At 32.6% G+C, this 20,932-nt stretch overlaps 1 protein-coding gene across 5 annotated transcripts; it reads right to left on the bottom strand.

The window, feature by feature from the left end:
- Nucleotides 1-1,007: 1,007 nt before the first annotated feature.
- On the bottom strand, nt 1,008-20,451 carry LOC139525386 (carbohydrate sulfotransferase 1-like). Of its 5 annotated transcripts, none has more exons than XM_071320698.1 (5): nt 20,236-20,451; nt 7,085-7,237; nt 5,761-5,817; nt 4,062-4,245; nt 1,008-2,714 (listed from the first exon to the last, which is right to left on the bottom strand). In XM_071320698.1, exons 2-5 carry the CDS (start codon nt 7,182-7,184, stop codon nt 1,892-1,894), a joined length of 1,164 nt encoding a protein of 387 aa, XP_071176799.1. In that variant the 5' UTR covers nt 7,185-7,237; nt 20,236-20,451; the 3' UTR covers nt 1,008-1,891. The 5 variants fall into 5 exon arrangements, with proteins under 5 accessions (XP_071176799.1, XP_071176798.1, XP_071176795.1 ...); XM_071320697.1 differs by having other exon boundaries at nt 5,761-5,820; nt 20,236-20,450; XM_071320694.1 differs by lacking the exon at nt 20,236-20,451 and adding an exon at nt 15,524-15,623 and having other exon boundaries at nt 5,761-5,820.
- Nucleotides 20,452-20,932: the final 481 nt, after the last annotated feature.

Raw genomic sequence — 20,932 nt, forward strand, 5'->3', positions numbered from 1 at the left:
AGCTCATTTCAAAATCTTTATAAAGCCAAACAAATAAAAAGTTGAAGAGCATTGCCAATCCAAAATTCCAAAAAAATGTGCCAAATATGGCTAAGGTCATCTATGACTGGGATAAGAAAATCCTTAGTCTTTCACAAAAATCGAAGTTTTGTAAACAGGGAATTCATAAAAATGACCACATTATTGATATTCATGTCAACACCGAAGTGTTGACTACTGGGCTGGTGATACCCTCGGAGACGAAACGTCCACCAGTAGTGGCATCGACCCATTGGTGTAAATAGTTATCAAAGGTACAGGGTTATAATTTAGTACGCCAGACGCGCGTTCCGTCTACATAAGACTCATCAGTGACGTTCATATCAAAATCTTTATAAAGCCAAACAAGTAAAAAGTTAAAGAGCATTGAGAATCCAAAATTCCAAAAAGTTGTGACAAATAATGCTAAGGTAATCTACGCCTGGGATAAGAAAATCTTTAGTCTTTCAAAACAATCGATGTTTTGTATACAGGAATATATAAAAATGAACACATTATTGATATTCATGTCATTATCATTGTATATGGCAGCTTTTTGTTCAAGGTTATTGGTTTTTTAATTGTTTGATATCTAATATTGGTATACAAATGTTGCCTTTATTTATTCACCCTTATATAATTGATTTTGTATTTACTTTAAATAATTGAATTTATTAGTTTGGTGTATGTTTACTTGTTTTATTATGTCTTATGATTGAGTTAAGCTATTTCAATTGATATTTTATAGTGTGTCTTTATATGTTGTAATGTTAATCACAAACATACTGAGCTCCGAGGAAAATTCAAAACGGAAAGTCCCTAATCAAAGGCAAATTTAAATAATAGAACACATCACATAACAACTGTCATATTCGTGACTTGGTACATGCATTTTCAAATGTAGACAATGGTGGATTGAACCTGGTTTTATAGCGCTAAAACTCTCCCTTTTATCACAATACATAAATAAATAACACTGACTAAATCACTTACAAAACTTTTTTTTAATTTTCCCACTCACTTGCCTGAATTTCAATAACATACTAATGATAAATCCTCTCCTTAGAGAAGGTGAAAAACAAATAAACTTTAAACCATTGTTTTTTCTCTAATTCAAATAAATAGATTTTTTTGTTACTTGTGATTCTGAGTAAAAATTCACTAAGCGCGAAGTGTCATTTATATCTTTAAAATAAGGATTTATTGTTTCAAAATATTTTTAGCAATATCGAATGTTAGTTACAGATGATAAACAGATATATTCTAAAGGACATTTAGTTTGATAATATCTTATCAATTTTGAGAAATTTGGGAATTGCATTTTGATTTTTAGCAATATACATTTGTATTAGAATAACTTGAGGATGTCCTTATTAGGGTTAGAATTTTTTGTCAGATTTTCAGACTCATTTTCCCCCTATGATACAAAAGTAAATAGTGTGCCCCATATTACCCTTTTTTCAAATAAAACTTCAATAGCTCATAAAATGTTGTTTACCAAAATTTAAGCAGATTTCAGATTTCTTTTCTATCGATTTGAAACCCAAATAATAATAATACAAATATAAGGTAAAAGTCCTAGCCTTTTCTCGCCATTTTTTTAAATGAAATATATCGAAAAGTAAATTCAAAACCTATGAACATGTTTAGTGTATGCTCTATTGACTTACAGAATCAAATTTAAATCTTTCAAATTTCACCTAAGTACATCCTTAAGTAAAAAGTGCAAATACTTCTTCTAGAGAAAAATCAATACATGACATGACACGACATGACACAAACCGATTTACATAGTAAAAGAAAATCCTTTACGCAGCAACATGTTAAATACACTTAACACGAACAATAAACCGGGTTACCCCAGTGCGATGGATTATGCATAACGATAGTCATTTAGATTTTCACGTTCTACTCTCAAAGGGATTTCGTGATCTTTTAACATTTCCTCACTCTTTATTTCCCTGAATCCTAACCGTTGGTACACAGGTCTACATGACCTATCAATTATTCGAGCTTTTGGCATATTTAACCTTGACCGCCAAGCTTCTGCTGCTTTTGATGAATTAGATTTTATTGTACATAAATTCCCACAATTGACGGATTTTCCCGCCATTGTAATATTGAAAACATATTTTTCCACTTCCGGTGTGTAACTTATGCCTGTGAATTTGTACAATTGTTTTGACATTTTTAAAGGATCTTTGGCAAGATCTTCATAGAAAAATGTTGAAACTCTTTCCGGATACTTTTTTGATAATATGTCAATAGTTACGAGATCCCTGTATATTCTAGAACAAAAGTCTATAACATTTGTTACGAACGATTTTACCGTTATTACTCCAAATTTCATTTGTGATAAAACTGTTGCCCGCGGGTCCCTAATAAGATGGACAATTTTCATAGATGGGAATTCCTGCATCAATGGTTCCAACTGATCGACCGGAAGACGGATTACTTTCAGCACCACGTGGTTAGCCTGTAAGCATACTTGTTTTAGCATGTTGACACAACTATATATCGTTTCGTTTTCAGGTAGCATGTTTGATTCAAACAGTTTGCAAGCATTATATAGTTTTGCTTTTTTGCTTTTAGAAAGAAATCCATCGCTCCAGGTAATGTTCGGAAGTCCAAATAAACTACATGTTGTCCAGTTTCTTATAATATCTCTGCCGGCGTCAAGGAAACTGCTATATAACCTGATAGGAAAATGAAATATATCATTAGAAAACAAACATACAGGATGATTATCTGAATTCTTTAATTTGAAGGTTTATGTTTCTCTATTCTTTGTTTTTCCCCCATTTTTCTTCAGTATTGGTTCACATTGTTGTATATTCTGTACACATCATCCAAACGAGCATATTTAGCAGCAATTTTCAGGGAAAATGAAATATATCAGAAGAAAACAAACACACACGAGGGTATGGATTCTTTAATTTGTCGCTGTTTTTTTATCTATTCTTTGTGGTTTTTTTGCCAATTTTCTCCAGTATTGGTTCATTATTCTCTATTTTGTAATCATCATCCAGACTTTTATACAAGCATATCTAGCAGCAAATTTCCAGTAATTTATAGTACAATGTATTGATGATTAATTGTCAAGTTTTAATATTATTTGAGTATATGTTAGTTATTTAAAATCTAAATATCTAAATAGCAATATGTCTCACAACTACTGGACTTCATCAGCGTTTCCAAAATTTGTCATTATAACTTATGTATTTAATTCTTAAAATGTGGAATTCAAATGTTCACTAAGCACAAAGATATACACAACGACAATCAAATGCGAGTTCCTTACTTGAGACAGATACTTTTTATCATTTGACCAGGCTGGACCTTTTTTTGCGCATTTTCCATCTATCTTTAAACAATTTTCGGTTGAGAAACACCTTAAGTTAAAAGAGTGTACTTTAATCGCGATAATTATTTGTAAAAGTTTTATTGAGAAAAAGGGTGTATATAACGACGGTTTATTTGAGTTCAGTCTTTTTTCTCAACTAAGAATGTAGAGTGTAATGTTCTTACTTCTCGTATTTGATTGTTGTGCACAGTATTACCATACAGTTCCATCAAGGCTGTAGCAGGACTGTGTCTTCCTTATTCAAAACTAGTAAGACTAAGAAAATACTTTTTTTTTACTTCTCGTTTCTGATAGTTGTATGGTTTTACCTTTCATTTCCATCAAGGCTAAAGTATGGCTGTTTCTTGCTTAGTCGAAACTAGGGTGCGGGAATGTCTCGCTACATTGAAGACCTAATAGTGACCTTCTGCTGTTGTTTTTTCTATGGTAGGGTTGTTGTCTCTTTGACACATTCCCCATTTCCATTCTCAGTTTTATTAGAGTTGGTTATTTTTTATTTACTTTTAATAAAAAAAAATACTTTTCGTTTCTGATTGCTGCATGGTCTTACCTTTCATTTCCATCAAGGCTAAAGTGTGGCTATTTCTTCCTTAGTCGAAACTAGGCAGAGTTGGTTATCTTTTATTTACTTTTATTATTTTGTTTTTACTTTTCGTTTCTGATTGTTGCATGGTCTTACCTTTCATTTCCATCAAGGCTATAGTAGGGCTGTTTCTTCCTTAGTCTAAACTGTGGAAGTCTGAGTGGTTCAAACAAATAAAATACATCTTTACTCTGCTGTAAGATATCTCCGACAAGAGAGGAACCACTTCTCATATAGGTTAATATCACAATGGGTGTGGGATGGACATGATTGTCAGTGTCTGAAATATATAGATAGGATACCTTTTAATTGTTTTACTATAAATAAAAGTAGATTGATGTTTGGCCATCTTATATTGTATAATAGAATGAAATGTACAGACAAGAATGAAATTTATCTATAAAGGAATCTGATGTTCAGTAGTTGTCGTTTGTTGATGCTGTTGATAAGTGTTTCCCGGTTCTCGTTTTTTATATAGGTTTTTCCTTTTTGAATAGTTTTACACTAGTCATTGTGTAGGCCCTTTATAGCTTGCTGTTCGGTGTGAGCCAAGGATCCGAGTTGAACAACGTACTTTCATCTATAATAGTTGACTTTTATAAATTGTGACTTGGATGGAGAATTGTCTCATTGGCACTCTTATATCTACAAGAATTTTTTATTTAAAGTAAGATTTTTATTGTTTTATCAGCTCTATTGGTTTACAAATACAGTATGTATTTTGTTTCGGGGATATTTTTTACTCCGTCATATAAGGGGAGATACATCTATTAACTTATTCTATAAAGGATTTAACAGTATATTCATCTATCTTGCTTTGTAGAAAAACTATAGTTCGATTACCCCAATTGCCTTTTTAATTTCCAAAAGCACATTATAAGAGCTATCATCTGAAATACTTTTCCAGTCTGGTTTTTTCCTTGTTATCTTCTTTTTTTATCCCTTTCATATCGGTGTTCATGTTTTAGATTCTGCAATTGTTTCACCGTAAAGTTAAACTGCAATTTAACTTTTTTTTAAACTGATGTCATTTCTATTTAACCGAATTAATCTGTTTTTTTACTCATCCCATTGTTGAACAAATGGAACCAATTGGAGAAATAAGTCCTTCCATTTATATATTAAGATAGCAACATAAATTTTAAGCATCTTTTCTGTATATTATTTCAACCGTTTTTCCGTTATCTATTATCTTTTTTTTCGTGATATTGTTTCACCAAATTTTGCGCAGCCATAAGCAATATTAAGCTAATGTATAATTTGATAAAACCATTTATTTATACTTCCGCTTAATTCAGGATTTAGTTAATCCTCTTTACCGTGTTGAAATGTACAGCATGATCGTTAGCGTTTACTTAGATAGGATGATTCATATAAAATTTTACACAATAAGCATAAACATAAAATCACAAAACCACAAAATAATTTAAACCAAAAAGCACAAAATAAAAAAAAGAAGAAAAAGGTAAACTGCAAGACGTACCTCAAATGCAGATATGATGGTAAATTATAGTTTTTCTGTGATCTGCTTACAAAGATAAGCGATTCGAAGTTTAAACAATATCTATTAGATAGATCATCACATAACGATAGATATTTAGGATTCAGGAACAGGAAAATTTGCTAAGTCAATCTCCTTTCTCGTTTTCATTATTTTTCATATTTCAAATATATACGTATGTGTGTGTGCTTGTGTTTAAATGTGGGGTGTCAAACATAGTTTTGCTACCCTTTGTCCCTTGGTACCTATGTCACTGATTTTATACCATTTTTAATGATAAGCTATGTTATTTACCTGTTAACTCTTTTAACCGTAAACTCTCTTTACTAGATTGGTCTGTCATAAACAAAACTGCTATAAAATACAATGTCATTCAAAAGCAATAGCGCAAATGCAAATATATATTTTTGTTATCATGAACACAAAGCATCAGAATCATAAAATCTATAGTAATTCAAACAAAAAATGATTATGCGAAATACCTGTTATCAGATAAATGTTACTTGATGTTGAATGCAGTTTTTGTATCAGATTAATTATCGATATTAAAAATTGAACGATGGACAGTCAGTGCGTGAATTTTTCTTGCTACCTGATTGGAAGATATTACGAGACGTGAATAATTAAAGTTTATTGATTGGTTAGGACAATCCAAACCTAGTAAACGTCCTTCAATCCCGTAAAGTGTCGGATTATTTGTCCTCTCGATTTTAGCAATTAGATTTTGCCTGGTCATTAATCATGCATATTCATGATATGGGTACACAGGTAACTTTTATCTATAAATAGTCGAATCTTCTGGAGTTTCGTAAACAATAACGTTAATCGATATATACTACTTCATAGTGTGTGGTAAAATTTGTTGATTGATGCACGTGGCTATTCTAGTAAATGAATTAATCTACAAAGCGAGAGCACTTTCCATTTTCATCAGCTAAGAGTCGACTAGCCCTTTTTGAAAGGCTAATGCTTGTATTATTTGCTGTTGAATGTAGTTTTACTATGATCACCCCCAGAGTTTTAATGGGGTTTGTGTTGCTCAAGGTTTGTGTTTTTCAGTCTTGAGTTTACCATGTTGGGTTTTTGCAACTGTTTTTTTGTCTTAAAAATTGGTCTCTTTTGATTTTTTTATTTTTTGCCATGGCGTTGTCAGTTTATTTTTTAGTTTTGATGTCCATCTGGTATATTTTCGACTCTCCTTTACGAGCATTTGAAATAAAATACATAAACACATTAAAGTACAAGTGTAATAGATTTTATCGATTTTTTCAATTCCTTCTTTAAATCATTTGAAAATGATTCAAGATCTTACTCAGATCGCTTCATACGTTTTTTGCACGCTCATAAAGCTAAGAAAGTGCCATCGATTCATAGTACAGAATAGCTCCAGCTTCAACTGTTATGTAGAGAAAAAAACAGTAACATTGTGCCTGCTTTAAGTGGCAGTTGGGCGACCTTATCGGTATCAAAGTAAGATATAAGCACCAGTAGAAAAGCTATCATTTTTGCCTGAGTTAAGTAACAGTTAGACAATCTTGCAGTTGTCAAAGTAAGATATAAAGACCGATAGAAAAGATCCTATTCTTGCCCGAGTTAAGTAACAGTTTGAAAATCTTACCGTTATTAAAGTAAGATTTAAACACCAGTAAACAAGCTATCATTCCAAGGACTATAACACTCTTTGTCCTTCTCATTATTGCGTTCTTGTAGATTTTCATTCATTTTTTATTTACTCTCATTTCTAGTTATATTTAAGAACCCGGATGACACACTGAAACAAAATAAAAGAGGGATTATATATAATGTCATTTTAAGGATAATAATACATTCAGCTTATGAGTTTAGTAAACAGCAGATGTACGATACTTATTTAAATCCGATTTATATTTGTAAGAAAAATGCATATAAAATATCAGATTTTGTTCATTATTAGTGTTGATTTCTGAGGGAACTGAGGCGAAATTAAAAATGGTGCAATATCTGTATTAATAATTTTGACCACTGGAAGAAGTACATTTTATTAAAGACCGGTATAGTGTTTTCTAAGTTATATATATCATGTGATCAGTAACTGTGAACATTTACTTTTTATTTTCCAATTTGCTATAAAATATTTAGCTTAAATAATATCTAGAGAGTTGCTGGTTATCAAATCAGGCTGTTATCTAGTTGAAATTAAACTAAAGAAATGAAAGGTAAAAATGGTCAATTGCAATTTAAAATATTTCTATGGACTTTAAAAGCTTAATGCAGGTACATAATTTAGGTTTTTTGCATCTTCTATACGTGTTTATACTAAAATTGTAATATGGAGCTTCGAGATATATATAAACTTTTAAACTGTAGACAAATTATCACATAATAGTCGGTAATGGTATATGAAAATACACTTAGAACTTTTTTGTGCAATAGCATGAATTCCTCTGAAAAATAAAATAAACGGAAAGATATAATATTTCTTAATGAGAGCCTTTCACGATAGACAGACTTTACATGTTGATCTATATTTAAAATGCATACACAGGCAAAATTTGCTCACATGAATTTCATATGAATCTCACATGAAATTCACATGAAAAATTTCGCGTGAGATTCACCTCAAACGAGCTTATACATGAAACTCGCGTGAAAATGTTCACGTGAATTTCATGTGAATTGAGATTCACCTGAATTTCATGTAAAAATTTTCACATGAATTTCACGTGAAGTTTACAACAAAAAATCGACATTTTTCATGATTTTAATTGAACTTGAAAAAGATGTTATTTGAATTACTCTATTTTAAAAATTCATGTGAATTTCACATTAGAAAAACTTACGTGATTTTCATGTGAGATTCACAGGAAACTCACAAAAAACGATTTCACGTGAGTTTCACATATAAGCTTGTTTGAGATGAAATTCATGTGAATTTCACGTGAGATTCACATGAATTTAAAATCACGTGAAGTTGATGCGAGTGAAATTTGCCTGTGTAACTTAAAAAATTCACTGTGTGTGATTGTGTTATATAGGATAATAAGTTTGCAGCCTCCGGAAGTTTAAGTCTACCCTATCACGAGATATTTAATTAGAAGTTTTTAAGTGTTATTTTAATATTCGAAAATTCCAATTGAACGGGAATACGACTAGTAACACTGAGAACATGAATACAGTAAACGAAATCAATTTACAATTCAGTTACTTATCAGTTAACAATGCGAGTCTTGAACATGAACTTTAATCCGAGTCACATGCCTGCAATTTTACAAGTATCTTCTAGTAATCTTATAAATCTTCTTATTTTTTTAATGGGACTAGTGTCATTTTTGATTTATCGTATTGATTTATAATAAGCACCTTACAAGAATTTATAATCAACTATGTTCAAAACCACGAATAGTCGCATTCAATTATGTTCGAAACCACGAGTAGCATTCAATTATGTTCGAAACCACGAGTAGCATTCAATTATGTTCGAAACCACAAGTAGCATTCAATTATGTTCTAAATCACGAGTAGCATTCAATTATGTTCGAAACCACGAATAGCCGCGTTCATTTATGCCCGAAACCATAAATGGCCGCATTCATTTACGTCCGAAACCATGAAAAGCCACATTCAATTATGTCCAAAATCACGATTATCATCATTCAATTATGTCCAAAACCAGGAAAAGCCACATGCAATGATGATTTAGATCAGGAATAAGACGTGCAGTTGTCACGCTTTTTGTTACGGTTTTACTTTTTCAAAATTTTCACTTTTTTATAAAATCTTTAGTTTGTATCAAGTAGATAGGATAATGATCAACACGCGAGATGAAAAGACCTTCAACTGCTGTCTGTATTAATCTCTGAACATTTTCTTTTATGCCATTTACATACTTAATTTCCCAAGAAAGAATTCTTTTGGTGGCATTTGATCCTGTGGTTTCAGAGAACGATTTTTCGGTCGACGACCACAACAACAAATACAACGTGATATATAAGTGTGACGGGATGGCTTCCCTTAGAAATACTTAGTAGATACTTAGTCAGCCGTAAGCGGTTAAGCTAATGAAGTACTTCTTTAGCTCAGTCGGAAACGCGCTGCCTCATCAAAGAGAAAAAAACACGCTGCCTTGTTACTTAGAGGTTCCGGGTTCGAGTCCCGGTGGAGACAAGCAATTTTGTAATAAAATTCATGCTCTCCGGTTACATTGGCGCCCAACAATAAAAACCCACGGTTAGAAGAAATACCTAGCCAGGTTATAATATAAATATAAAAAAGATGAAGATATCATCATTATAGAGTATAATGACTCTTGAGGTGGGGGAAGTGTGACGGGATGGCTTCCCTTAGAAAAACTAAGTACATACTTAGTCAGTCGTAAGCGGTTGAGCTAAGGAACTACTTCTTTAGCTCAGTCGGTGAACGCGCTGCCTTGTAACACAGAGGTTCCGGGTTCGACTCCTGGTGGAGACAAGCAATTTTGTAATAAAATTCATGCTCTCCGGTTACATATAAATCAGGTGACTGGGCTTCGCGCGCGAAACCATTTTAACTACTTTAACAAAACTATTATAATTGTATATTTTTCCATCTGATATACGATTGATGATATTGCCCTTTTAAATACGTAGTATGAAATAACTATTACTAATATTTTGAAAACTACAATAATATGGGTGTCCACAAAATAAATTAGGAGCAAAAAAACAATTGATTACTTCTGAAACTTTTTGATCAAATAGGACTATCGTCTTGCCATAAATTATCAGTACTGTATCAGGACCCACCAGCACAGAATCAGAACACACCATTACAGAACCAGCTAGGACATGTCTAAAGTTATCAAATGCACATATTGATAAATTGTTTCGTTTTATTTTTTCACACAAAAATTTATCATGCGGATTCTGGGTAACAAAGGCGGACTCCAGAAACACTTGTTTATTTTTTCTGTCCTAGATTATTTTAAAATGAGCACGTTTGTGTTACATATACTGGAACAGCGTATAGGAGCCATTTTAATTGCTTGCCTTTGAACCATTGAAAATCAAAATATTTCTTTTCATGTTTTATTTGAGAAAACGTCAAAATCATTTGTGTGAACATGTGTTCAACGATCACCAGCACTGATCAGAACCATATCAATAGCACAAAAAAACTTTTGCAGGTCAACCTTACCCACGTGCTCAAGGAAGATGAATTATCACTTGCATCGATTTTTGTTATATATTTTTAAGCAGATGACATGAAACATGGTTGTATTGACAAAAGAATGTCTGCTTGCTCTATTAATTGTGATAGATCAAATTAAATGTTAATAGTTATCAAAGGTACCAGGATTATAATTTAGTACGCCAGACGCGCGTTTCGTCTACATAAGACTCATCAGTGACGCTCATATCAAAATATTTATAAAGCCAAACAAGTACAAAATTGAAGAGCATTGAGTATCCAAAATTCCAAAAAGTTGTGTCAAATACGGCTAAGGTAATCTTTGCCTGAGATATGAAAAAGTCACGATTATTCAAATATATGTAAAATAAAAAATATTGCACTTTAAGTGTCTCAAATGGAAATTTGCTTATTACAAAAATAACAAGAGTGCACACGCTGAAATGTTTCGCCTTCTATACTAATCATTGATATTATGTTGATAGTCCTAAGTATAAAGCTAAGCTTTATTACAACTGTCACATAAACTTAACATTAACCAAGATAACTAAACAAAGACCAATGAACCTTGAAAAAGAGGTCCAGGTCAGATGAACCATGCCAGGCAGACAGGTACAGCTAACAATGCTTCTATACAACATATATAGTTGACACATTACTTATAGTTTAAGAAAAATAGACCAAAACACAAAAACTTAACACTGTGCAATGAACCGTGAAAATGAGGTCACGGTTAAATAAAACCTGCTTGACTGACATAAAGATCATAAAATTTTCCATACACCAAATATAGTTGACCTATGGCATATAGCATTAGATAAAAAGACCAAAACTCAAAAACTTAACTTTGACCACTGAACCATGAAAATGAGGTCAAGGTCACATGACATCTGCCCGCTAGACATGTACACTTAACAATCATTCCATACAACAAATATAGAAGACCTATTGCATATGGTATGAGAAAAACAGACCAAAACACAAAAATTTAACTATAACCACTGAACCATGAAAATGAGGTCAAGGTCAGATGACACCTGCCAGTTGGACATGTACACCTTACAGTCCTTCCATACACCGAATATACTAGCCCTATTTCTTATAGTATCTGAGATATGGAATTGACCACCAAAACTTAACCTTGTTCACTGATCCATGAAATGAGGTCGAGGTCCAGTGAAAACTGTCTGACAGACACGAGGACCTTGCAAGGTACGCACATGTCAAATATAGTTATCCTATTACTTATAATAAGAGAGAATTCAACATTACAAAAAAATTGAACTTTTTTTCAAGTGGTCACTGAACCATGAAAATGAGATCAAGAACATTGGACATGTGACTGACGGAAACTTCGTAACATGAAGCATCTATATACAAAGTATGAAGCATCCAGGTCTTCCACCTTCTAAAATATAAAGCTTTTAAGAAGTGAGCTAACGCCGCCGCCGCCGGATCACTATCCCTATGTCGAGCTTTCTGCAACAAAAGTTGCAGGCTCGACAAAAATGACCTATCAATCTGAAACGACAAAATTGCTTCTCCTATATACACTCTTTGATGCTTTATAAAATCAATAATCATAGAATATATCATGTTTGGTCGTCTTACCCTGTCAGACACACACGCAATCATCTATATGTGGTATGTTGGTAATTCCCAAACAATTGTCTGAGAATTCACATGTATATGTGTTTATGTGTACTATGTTAAAAGGTCAAATAGCAATACAAAAAAAATCTAATTATTATAAATAATTGAGTGTAATTATACTTTTGAAAGTGAAATTGTTTATTTATCTTTAATAATATTATGTTAGTCAAATACTTTCGATATATGATAAATACATATTTAAAAATGTTCTACACCACCAAATTGTTTGGCTTATTAACTAAGTCGTGCATCTTGACCTTTTATTGGTAGTTGTTGTTTATTGTTGTTTGTACATCTATCCAAGAGAGAGTAGTTGGATGGTCTATTGAATTGTTAGAATTTTTTTTAGTAATGTCTTATATTCAAGTTATATAAATATACCTCAGTCTTGATCTCAAAGGGAATCTAGTGTCCAAATATTACCACCCTTCTAAGTATAAAAAACTTTATCTTTTCAATGTTTGGCCTGTTTTTAAAAAGGACACTATCAGGTGTCCCTCTTTCGTCGGTTCAGTGCTAAACATATGGCAGTTTTATAGAAAATCAACAGCCTCCCCTTGTACTCTTAGATTTGACATTGAGTACTTAGGGATTATTGCATGCCGTTTTCCCTTTAAGCAAGAATTCAAATAAAGACTTAAGATAAAACAAATAAAAATAGCACATCTAGGGTGTGTTCGACTTTAATGACTCACTACGATGTGTGTTTGGATTATGCTAAACACAACATCATCATGGACAAGCAAGTGAGAAATGTTTCTTCATTATACGGAAGTAGATTACTAGGTATAGGAGTGTAATGTACATATAGTCTTAATTAAAATTAATACAAACAAAAAATAAAGAAAAAAGGACTAGAGGCTCGCTCACCTGATTCTACTTTCATTTTAAAAGTCATGTAAAAATAGATTAAAATCCTAACAGATACCCTAATAATGATTGAGGCCAAATTTGTTTTAACATTGTCCCCGTAATTTAGTCAAAAGCAGAAGGCATTTGTGAAGTTAACAGAAATTACCAATAAATGCATTTAACTGGTAGAAAATTACTTAATAAGGACAACAAAAGATCAGCTTACTGCTACAAAGTAACAACACTTGGTCAACACCTAAAAAAACAACATTCATACAATGTTTTTTTTATATCCATTGAGCAGTTTTCTAGAAGAAGACATTTGTATAATATATTTCCCAAAGTTGTTTTTGTTAAGCTAAGTCCCCTATTGGCAGCCACCTTAGTTGTTGGATTTGCAACAAAGTAACAAAACTTGGTCAGCACGCCATTAGGAACATTCATGCCATGTTTGGTTTTATTCCATTCAGTGGTTCTCTAAGAGAATACATTTATATGTATTTCCCGTTTGTCTAATATTGAACTAAGTCCCCACTGGCGACCATTTTGGACTATGGGTCGGCTACAAAGTAACAATTCTACGTTAAACGAACTCCCCCGCTTGCGGCCATCTTGGATGATGGATCGGCTACAAAGTAACAACACTTGGTCAGGACCTCATTAGGAACAGTTATATCATGTTTTGTTTCATTCCATTCAGGGTCTCTAGCAGAAGTTCAAAATGTAAAAATGTTAACGACGATAACGGATGGGAATAGCTGACTTGCCCCCCCCCCCCCTTTTGTTGGTCCTTCAAATGTTAGAGTGGATATGACACTTTTGAAGGATTCCCGAGTGTCAGACATACCTATTGCTTCAGGTAGTGTATTCCAGTCAGAGATAGTGTTCGGATAGAAAGACTAATTATAGAAGTTTAGTGGTTGCTATTTGTCTAAAGTTATGTTTAACCCTAGTATGTCTATCATATTTTGTAAAATTGTCCTTTGGAACTTCTACTAACCATTATTGTATGTAGAATAGTTAATCTAGCCTTTTCCCGCCTAATGTATAAATTTTCCCATTGTAAAGAATTAATCATGTTGGAAACTGCTCCCGGTGTTCTGGTCTTTATAATCATTTCAGACGAATATGGCTGCTTTACGCTGAATCTGTTCAACGTGAGTGATGTGGTGAATTTTTGAACGGCGATCGGATCGCCGACAGGGGAAGAGTGTTCTACGTCTGGATGGAAAAGGGATGTGTACGTAAGGTAACCTTACGTGTGCAGTTTTAAGTTTCCACGAAGAAAACCTAAGGTTTTACTTGCCTTGCAGGTAATATTGTTTATGTGTGTTCCCAAGTTAGGCTCATGGCTTTTGTTACGCCTAAATATTTACTGTCGTTTACTGATTCTAAAACATGATTGTGCAATATATAATCAAAAGCGGAAGGATTAATTGTTTTTAGAGATATTTATTACGTTACACTTTTCAGGATTAAAATTCATTTGCCAGTCCTGTTCCAATTGTACTAAACCAGATAAATCTTTTTGAAGTAATTGTGCATCAGAATTATTATTTACATTTCTATACAATTAGCAGTTAACTTCCAAAAGTCTTGCAATGCAAGTTACATGTTCTGGTAAGTCATTAATGAATAATTTAAAAAATAATGTTGGGCCTAATACTGTTCCCTGAGGAACACCAGAGTCAACAGATAATTAAGAAGATTTAGCACTATTTAAAAGTACTTGCCGTTTGCCTGTCAGCTCAACATTCTATTATCCAATGTAAGTTTTGATTCCAGCTATTAAAATCTAGTTTTGAGCTTATCTTTGATGGGGACTTTATCAAATGCTACAGAAAAATCTAAAAGTATATAACTTCTATTTGATTGCCATTTGCCAATGATTTTGCTAGATCTTTTTTATTGATAAAGATTTGGGTCTCGCAAGACCATTTACTCCTAAACCCATGATGAATATCATATGATATATCTTATTTCATATTTGTGAGGTGCTGTCGGATGTTGCTTGTTAAAATATGTTCCCAAATTTTACAACATATCGTAGTTAATGAAACTGGTCTATAATTAAGCGTTATGCTTGTCACCTTTTTCTAGATAGTAAAATTGAGAATGGAAATGGGGAATGTGTCCCGCACCCGGAGGCGTCTATGACAGTACAATTGAGAATGGAAATGGGGAATGTGTCCCGCACCCGGAGGCGTCTATTCTTCCCCTCTTGGCAAGCAACGAGTACATCAGACTTTATAAGCTTTGTGTAATAATGGTTAAGGTTCATCAGAAGGACTTGTTTACACAACAAAATTTACTCCGAGTACAGACAAACCTGTGCTCCTAAGGCGTTACAGAAAATAGGTAAATAAAATTTGAATGCATTTTATGTTTCAGAAAATTAATCACTTACCTGGAATTTTATATTCCTTTGTTTAGCCTGCAGAAGATGATATAAATAACGAAACACCTGAGTTTCATTTGATATGGTCCACCCATTTACACAGTTAAATTCACACATTGTCGTGCAGATGTCTTTAGTCTGTCTATTGTCCAGTTAATCAATACAACTCACTATAATTATGAACATAAGGGAACATCTCAAATATTTCCCCAAACTTAGTTAATTTTGGCATTTTCTGTGAAAATCCAGAAAAGGGATACAGGGATTCTCGATTAGAAGATAACAAGTGCATATGGATTAGAGATAACGAGGGCATAGGGATTGGAGATAACAAGGGAATAAGGATTAGAGATAACAAGGGAATAGGGATTGGATATAACAAGGGAATAGGGATTGGATATAACAAGGGCATAGGGACTAAGGATAACAAGTGCATAGGGATTAAATATAACAAGGTCGTTGGGATTGGAGATAACAAGATATTTTAAGGATTATAGATAACAAGGATATAAGGATTAGAGATAACAATTATGACATGAATTTTTATCCTGAAAAATATTTTTACAGGGATTTATTCTGTATGACATGTTTTCAACTGAAGTACTCTAGAGATTCGTTGTGCCTGACACGAAGAACAAATGATCTGTACATTTTACCTTCAATTCAAATAAACTATTGTTTACCTCATGTGTAAAAGTCATCATACGAGTTGAAGCTATTGTCATCGGTTTTACTTTATGTACAGTTTTAAGACTTATCAAAGAAAGGTAACTTTTGATTTTAGGGAAATTTTGACAACAATTGAAATTAACAAAATTGTATTGATGGCAAAATAGCTTGGTTATAAAAACATATGATTTTAAGAAACATTAGGGATGACTATCCATCGTGGCTGGTATAAAAGGATTTACATAAAGCTTTATAGTTATTTTATAAAACGTCACGTCGAGTCCACGAAAACTAGGCCCAAAGAACATTTGTTCATTTATAAAATGTATCAATATTTGTGTTTGTCTTCCTAGCTAGTGACTTTTGTTACCTCTCTCCGTTGTATTGTATAAATTGTATATACTAGTAGTTGTTGCTGTTGTCAATGCACCGATGTAATGGATTGATATTATATTAACGCCTAAAAAAGTGTACATAACAACTCCAAATACAAAAAAAGGTAACTATAATTATCGCTATTTTGTGCATTTTTCTTTTGATCTTTTTTTGTGATAATTTTCATATCATGCTTCTCGCTTGAGATGGAAAAATTATCGATAGAAACTAAGGAGGCCACGTGGCGTTGCTAACGAAATTGACATGAAATTGACAATGTCGTCATAGGTAAAATAGCGATAACAAGATTATCATTGTTCATCTCAACTCAACAGATTGTCATGACATAAAAAAAAAAACCAACCTTGCTACAAATCAAATCGTCTGATTTTTTTCTTTTTCTTGCACAGATGTAACATACTAAAATTATACATACTACTAGGCTGTTTATTTTATTTTGATATTTTCATCTCATCTTGTCATGTGTGTTTGTGTCATGTTATATAACTTTTGATGAACTTCTTTATACCATTGTAACTTTGTGGTGTTTGAGAAATAAAGAATCTTGAAATCTTGATACTTTTACAGTTATTACGATTGATTGATTGATTGATTGATTGTTGCTTAACGTCCAGTGGCAAATATGTCATGCATGTTCAGGACGAGAACAAGTTAACAATACATACAATAGATAGGTCTTATAACAGAGGCCATCCAAGATGATAGTCGGGGGTAATTTGAGCTGTCAGTGTAAAATGTGGGTTTATTGGATAGGGACAGAAATTTTGCCTAGCAACAGGCCACCTACGGACCCCTCAACGAGTTGTTGCAAGGGTCAGTAGTTGCTAAGAATACTTATTAATTTTTGCATGAATATTCATTTTACAGAAGTTTATTTCCGTGACATTTATTAATCGCAAAACTGCTTTGCAGATTTTTTTATTGCAGGTTGCTGCTATGCAAGCCCCCTTTTTCCAAGAATATCACTTGATCAGTTTTAAGTAAGTATTTTTTTTCGTGCGATTCTGTTTTCGTGGATATAGACACGACACTTTTTTTTTAATATAAAATGAAAGTGATTTCGTTTACACCAGGACTGTGTTGTTTTGTAGAACAGTTTTTACAACAAGATATATTTCATTTAAAAAATATTTATCTATATTTACCAAATTTTCTCAAAACAGTTTCATTTAATAAAGGGGAGATAATATATCATTTTCATACAATAATGCCTTTTTACACATATGTTAATGGCTCTGATCTGGTTGTGGTTTAAGATCATAAAATAATAGGATTTAATGTATCCATAATTATATATGATTGTCAAAATTATCAGCATCTCTCTATTATGAAAAAAAAATATTGTAATAAATTACTTTCCTAATCATGTGCCCTTTAATAGGACTACTTTAGTACCGAAAGCTGCAACATAATCCTATTTTCATGATATTGGGGCCCTCTTATTGGACTGAATATACATTTATCTTTATGTTGTATTGGAAGCTAAAACAGTGCCCCTATTTTTTTATTGATCATGGACCCTTTAATTGGACTTAAGATATAAGATATATGCATATTTATGTTGTACAAGAGGCTGAAACAGTATCCCTATTTTTGCATGATCACGGGCACTTTAATTGGAATAAAGATATATTTATCTATATGTTGTACTGGAGATATTTATCTATATGTTGTACTGGAGATATGTATCTATATGTTGTACTGGAGATATTTATCTATATGTTGTACTGGAGATATGTATCTATATGTTGTACTGGAGATATTTATCTATATGTTGTACTGGAGATATATTTATCTATATGCTGTACTGGAGATATTTATCTATATGTTGTACTGGAGATATATTTATTTATATGTTGTACTGGAGATATTTATCTATATGTTGTACTGGAGGCTGCAACAATTCCCTTGCTTTTGTCAAGACGCTAACAAATATTTCATTAATGGTTACAAATGTACACACACATGTTCTTGGTCTTGCATCTTGATAACTATGAAAATAAGAAGATGGGAGTATGCTTGCCATGAGACAACTATCCACCAGTGACCACAGGATTATTTCATCAACTATACGACACTATATTGCCTTCAGCACTGAATAAAAACCGGAACCGTACACAATCTAAACCGTTCACTCACATGTGACCTTAAAGCGGGTTTCGTTAGATCTCCCACGGGACATATCAGAAAACGTGAGCGATGAGAGATCGGTTTTTAATTAGATTGGAACCGTACAGTAAGCCAGAACAAGCGAGGCCATGAAAAAATACGAATCAATACCAAAGAGATGGTCCATTTTCATAAGTATTTTCAATCATTTCTTCATGTTGTGTAAACTATGTGTGTGTGCCACGTATGGAGCAGGATCGCTTACGACTCCGGAGCTCCTCAGAGCACCCCTAGTTTTTAGTGGGGACGGTGTTGCTGCGGATTTAGTTTCAATGTTGTATTTTGTTGTTTACTCATCTTTACTCATCAAAATACCATCTTACTTTAGTGTAGGATATGTGGTTGTTTCCTTTAAAATGTAAACTGCAAATAATTGAGTATATTTTGAGTATATTTTATGGTATTATTTATTTGTACATTTTTACTAATTCGTTCAGGAAAAGTCACATGTTAAACTATATTTGCCAAGGTCGATTGAAATACAGGAACTTGGGAAAATAATTTATTTTAAGCCCCGCTTTTTTTGGCAAAATTCGTTATTTTTTTTCTATTAATTTCAGTGAAGTTTGCGATTTTTTGTGTGTAATATATGAACATAAATATATTATAAATGGTTTTTATTAAACTAATAAGTAACTATCAAGTCCAAGATAACTATCCACTACAGTCACTGGTGTATAATACAAATAGATTATAATCTACCCGTGATATAATCTTCAAATTTGGCCAAATATGCAAGACTTGACACGGTGGGGCATACTTTTTATAATAGTATTTTTTTAAAGAAAGGTTATGTCTACATTAAGGCAAAATATAAGAAATGGCCATCATATACCTATGATTCTTCTTGATGTGTAGATGTTAGTTTGAAAAAATACTAGTAGCACATACTCATATATGCCTTGTTTTGACAACTCAGTGGTAGAATGTTCGTTTTCAGTGTAGGGGAAAGTCAGGCGTGCTTTTGGTAGTTGCCTTGTTGTGATTTGGATAAACATACGAACGTTGTCATGCCATAAAATACGATTAACATTATAATGTGTATATTTAAAATTATTAAGGGTTCCGCGGACCCCAAAGTCCATATTTAAGTAAAATACAGATAAAAGATGATTTTGTTTACAACATTTACTAAAAAATACTATCTTATGATTATAAACAAGCTTCTAACCAACTGAGATTGGTGGAAATCTAGGATATTTTAAGAAAGTTATTAAAATCTCAAAACTTCAACCAGAGTGAATATTTGTGGACCAAGCAGCTGTCGATGATGACGCCGACGATGGAATGTAGGATCGCCATGTCCGCTTTTGCGACAGGAGTCGCAGGCTTGACAAAAATGGATCTACACACTACAAAAACGTCTAACCTAACACAAAACGGCAATATAACGTTTATCAAAAATAACGTACCAGATTTAGTCAGTGAACACATAGGGAAGTTATCAAACAGTCTTAACAAGATAACGTATATTAAAACTTACATACCAGATCTAGAAGGTGAATTGTTCCTAAATAGTTACATAAATCAAATTTCCATCTTTTTCATCCTGTAGTCAACTATATATTGACAGATTGATTGGATTTAGTTTTTATACAGTATTTAACTTTATTGCGCTTTGTAGCAACAGATGTGTTTAAGCCAGTTAATATATAAACAACTAAACACAAATACTGGTTTCATAACAGGGACGCAGCTTATAGACTGAGGACTGAATATATATAACAATATGCTGAATACATAATTATGCCTAATTTACTGCTTAATAAATACTATAACATAAATATAGGTATGTGCTATATTTCGTATGTCAAGACTTCATGAAATGTCACTATTAAAATTATTATTTAATTCATGGTTTAATCGGGACATTTTATAGTATTAGCATAGTATTTTTCAGCCCATTTGATCCATGACGAGAAATCATTAGATTATCTGTGGCTTCTCAAGTTTAAAAAGGGCCTGCAATTTCTAGATTTAAAAAAAAAAAAATTCTGTCGATTGTTTTTTCCACAAATCGCGTAAATTACGGACGTTCGACTTGAGTAGAAATTAATAGTTGCGAGTAAAAACAGGTGAATTTACGCATCATTTCGAATTGGTCGACTCGAGGTAGTGTACGTACGTTTAACTTGTATTGTTCGTTTACTCCTTTTCTTTCGCTGATATAAACAACGACAAGGC

The sequence above is a fragment of the Mytilus edulis genome, chromosome 5 (genome assembly GCF_963676685.1).
Source record: "Mytilus edulis chromosome 5, xbMytEdul2.2, whole genome shotgun sequence".
Classification (NCBI taxonomy): Eukaryota; Metazoa; Mollusca; class Bivalvia; order Mytilida; family Mytilidae; genus Mytilus; species Mytilus edulis.

Coding starts and splice junctions, on each gene's coding strand:
- LOC139525386 (XM_071320697.1), bottom strand. CDS start 7,184: ATGAAAATCTACAAGAACGCAATAATGAGAAGGACAAAGAGTGTTATA. Junction 4,246..5,760: donor ACGGTTAAAAGAGTTAACAG/GTAAATAACATA, acceptor TATATATTTCAG/ACACTGACAATCATGTCCAT. Junction 2,715..4,061: donor AGCCTTGATGGAAATGAAAG/GTAAGACCATGC, acceptor TTTTCCTATCAG/GTTATATAGCAGTTTCCTTG.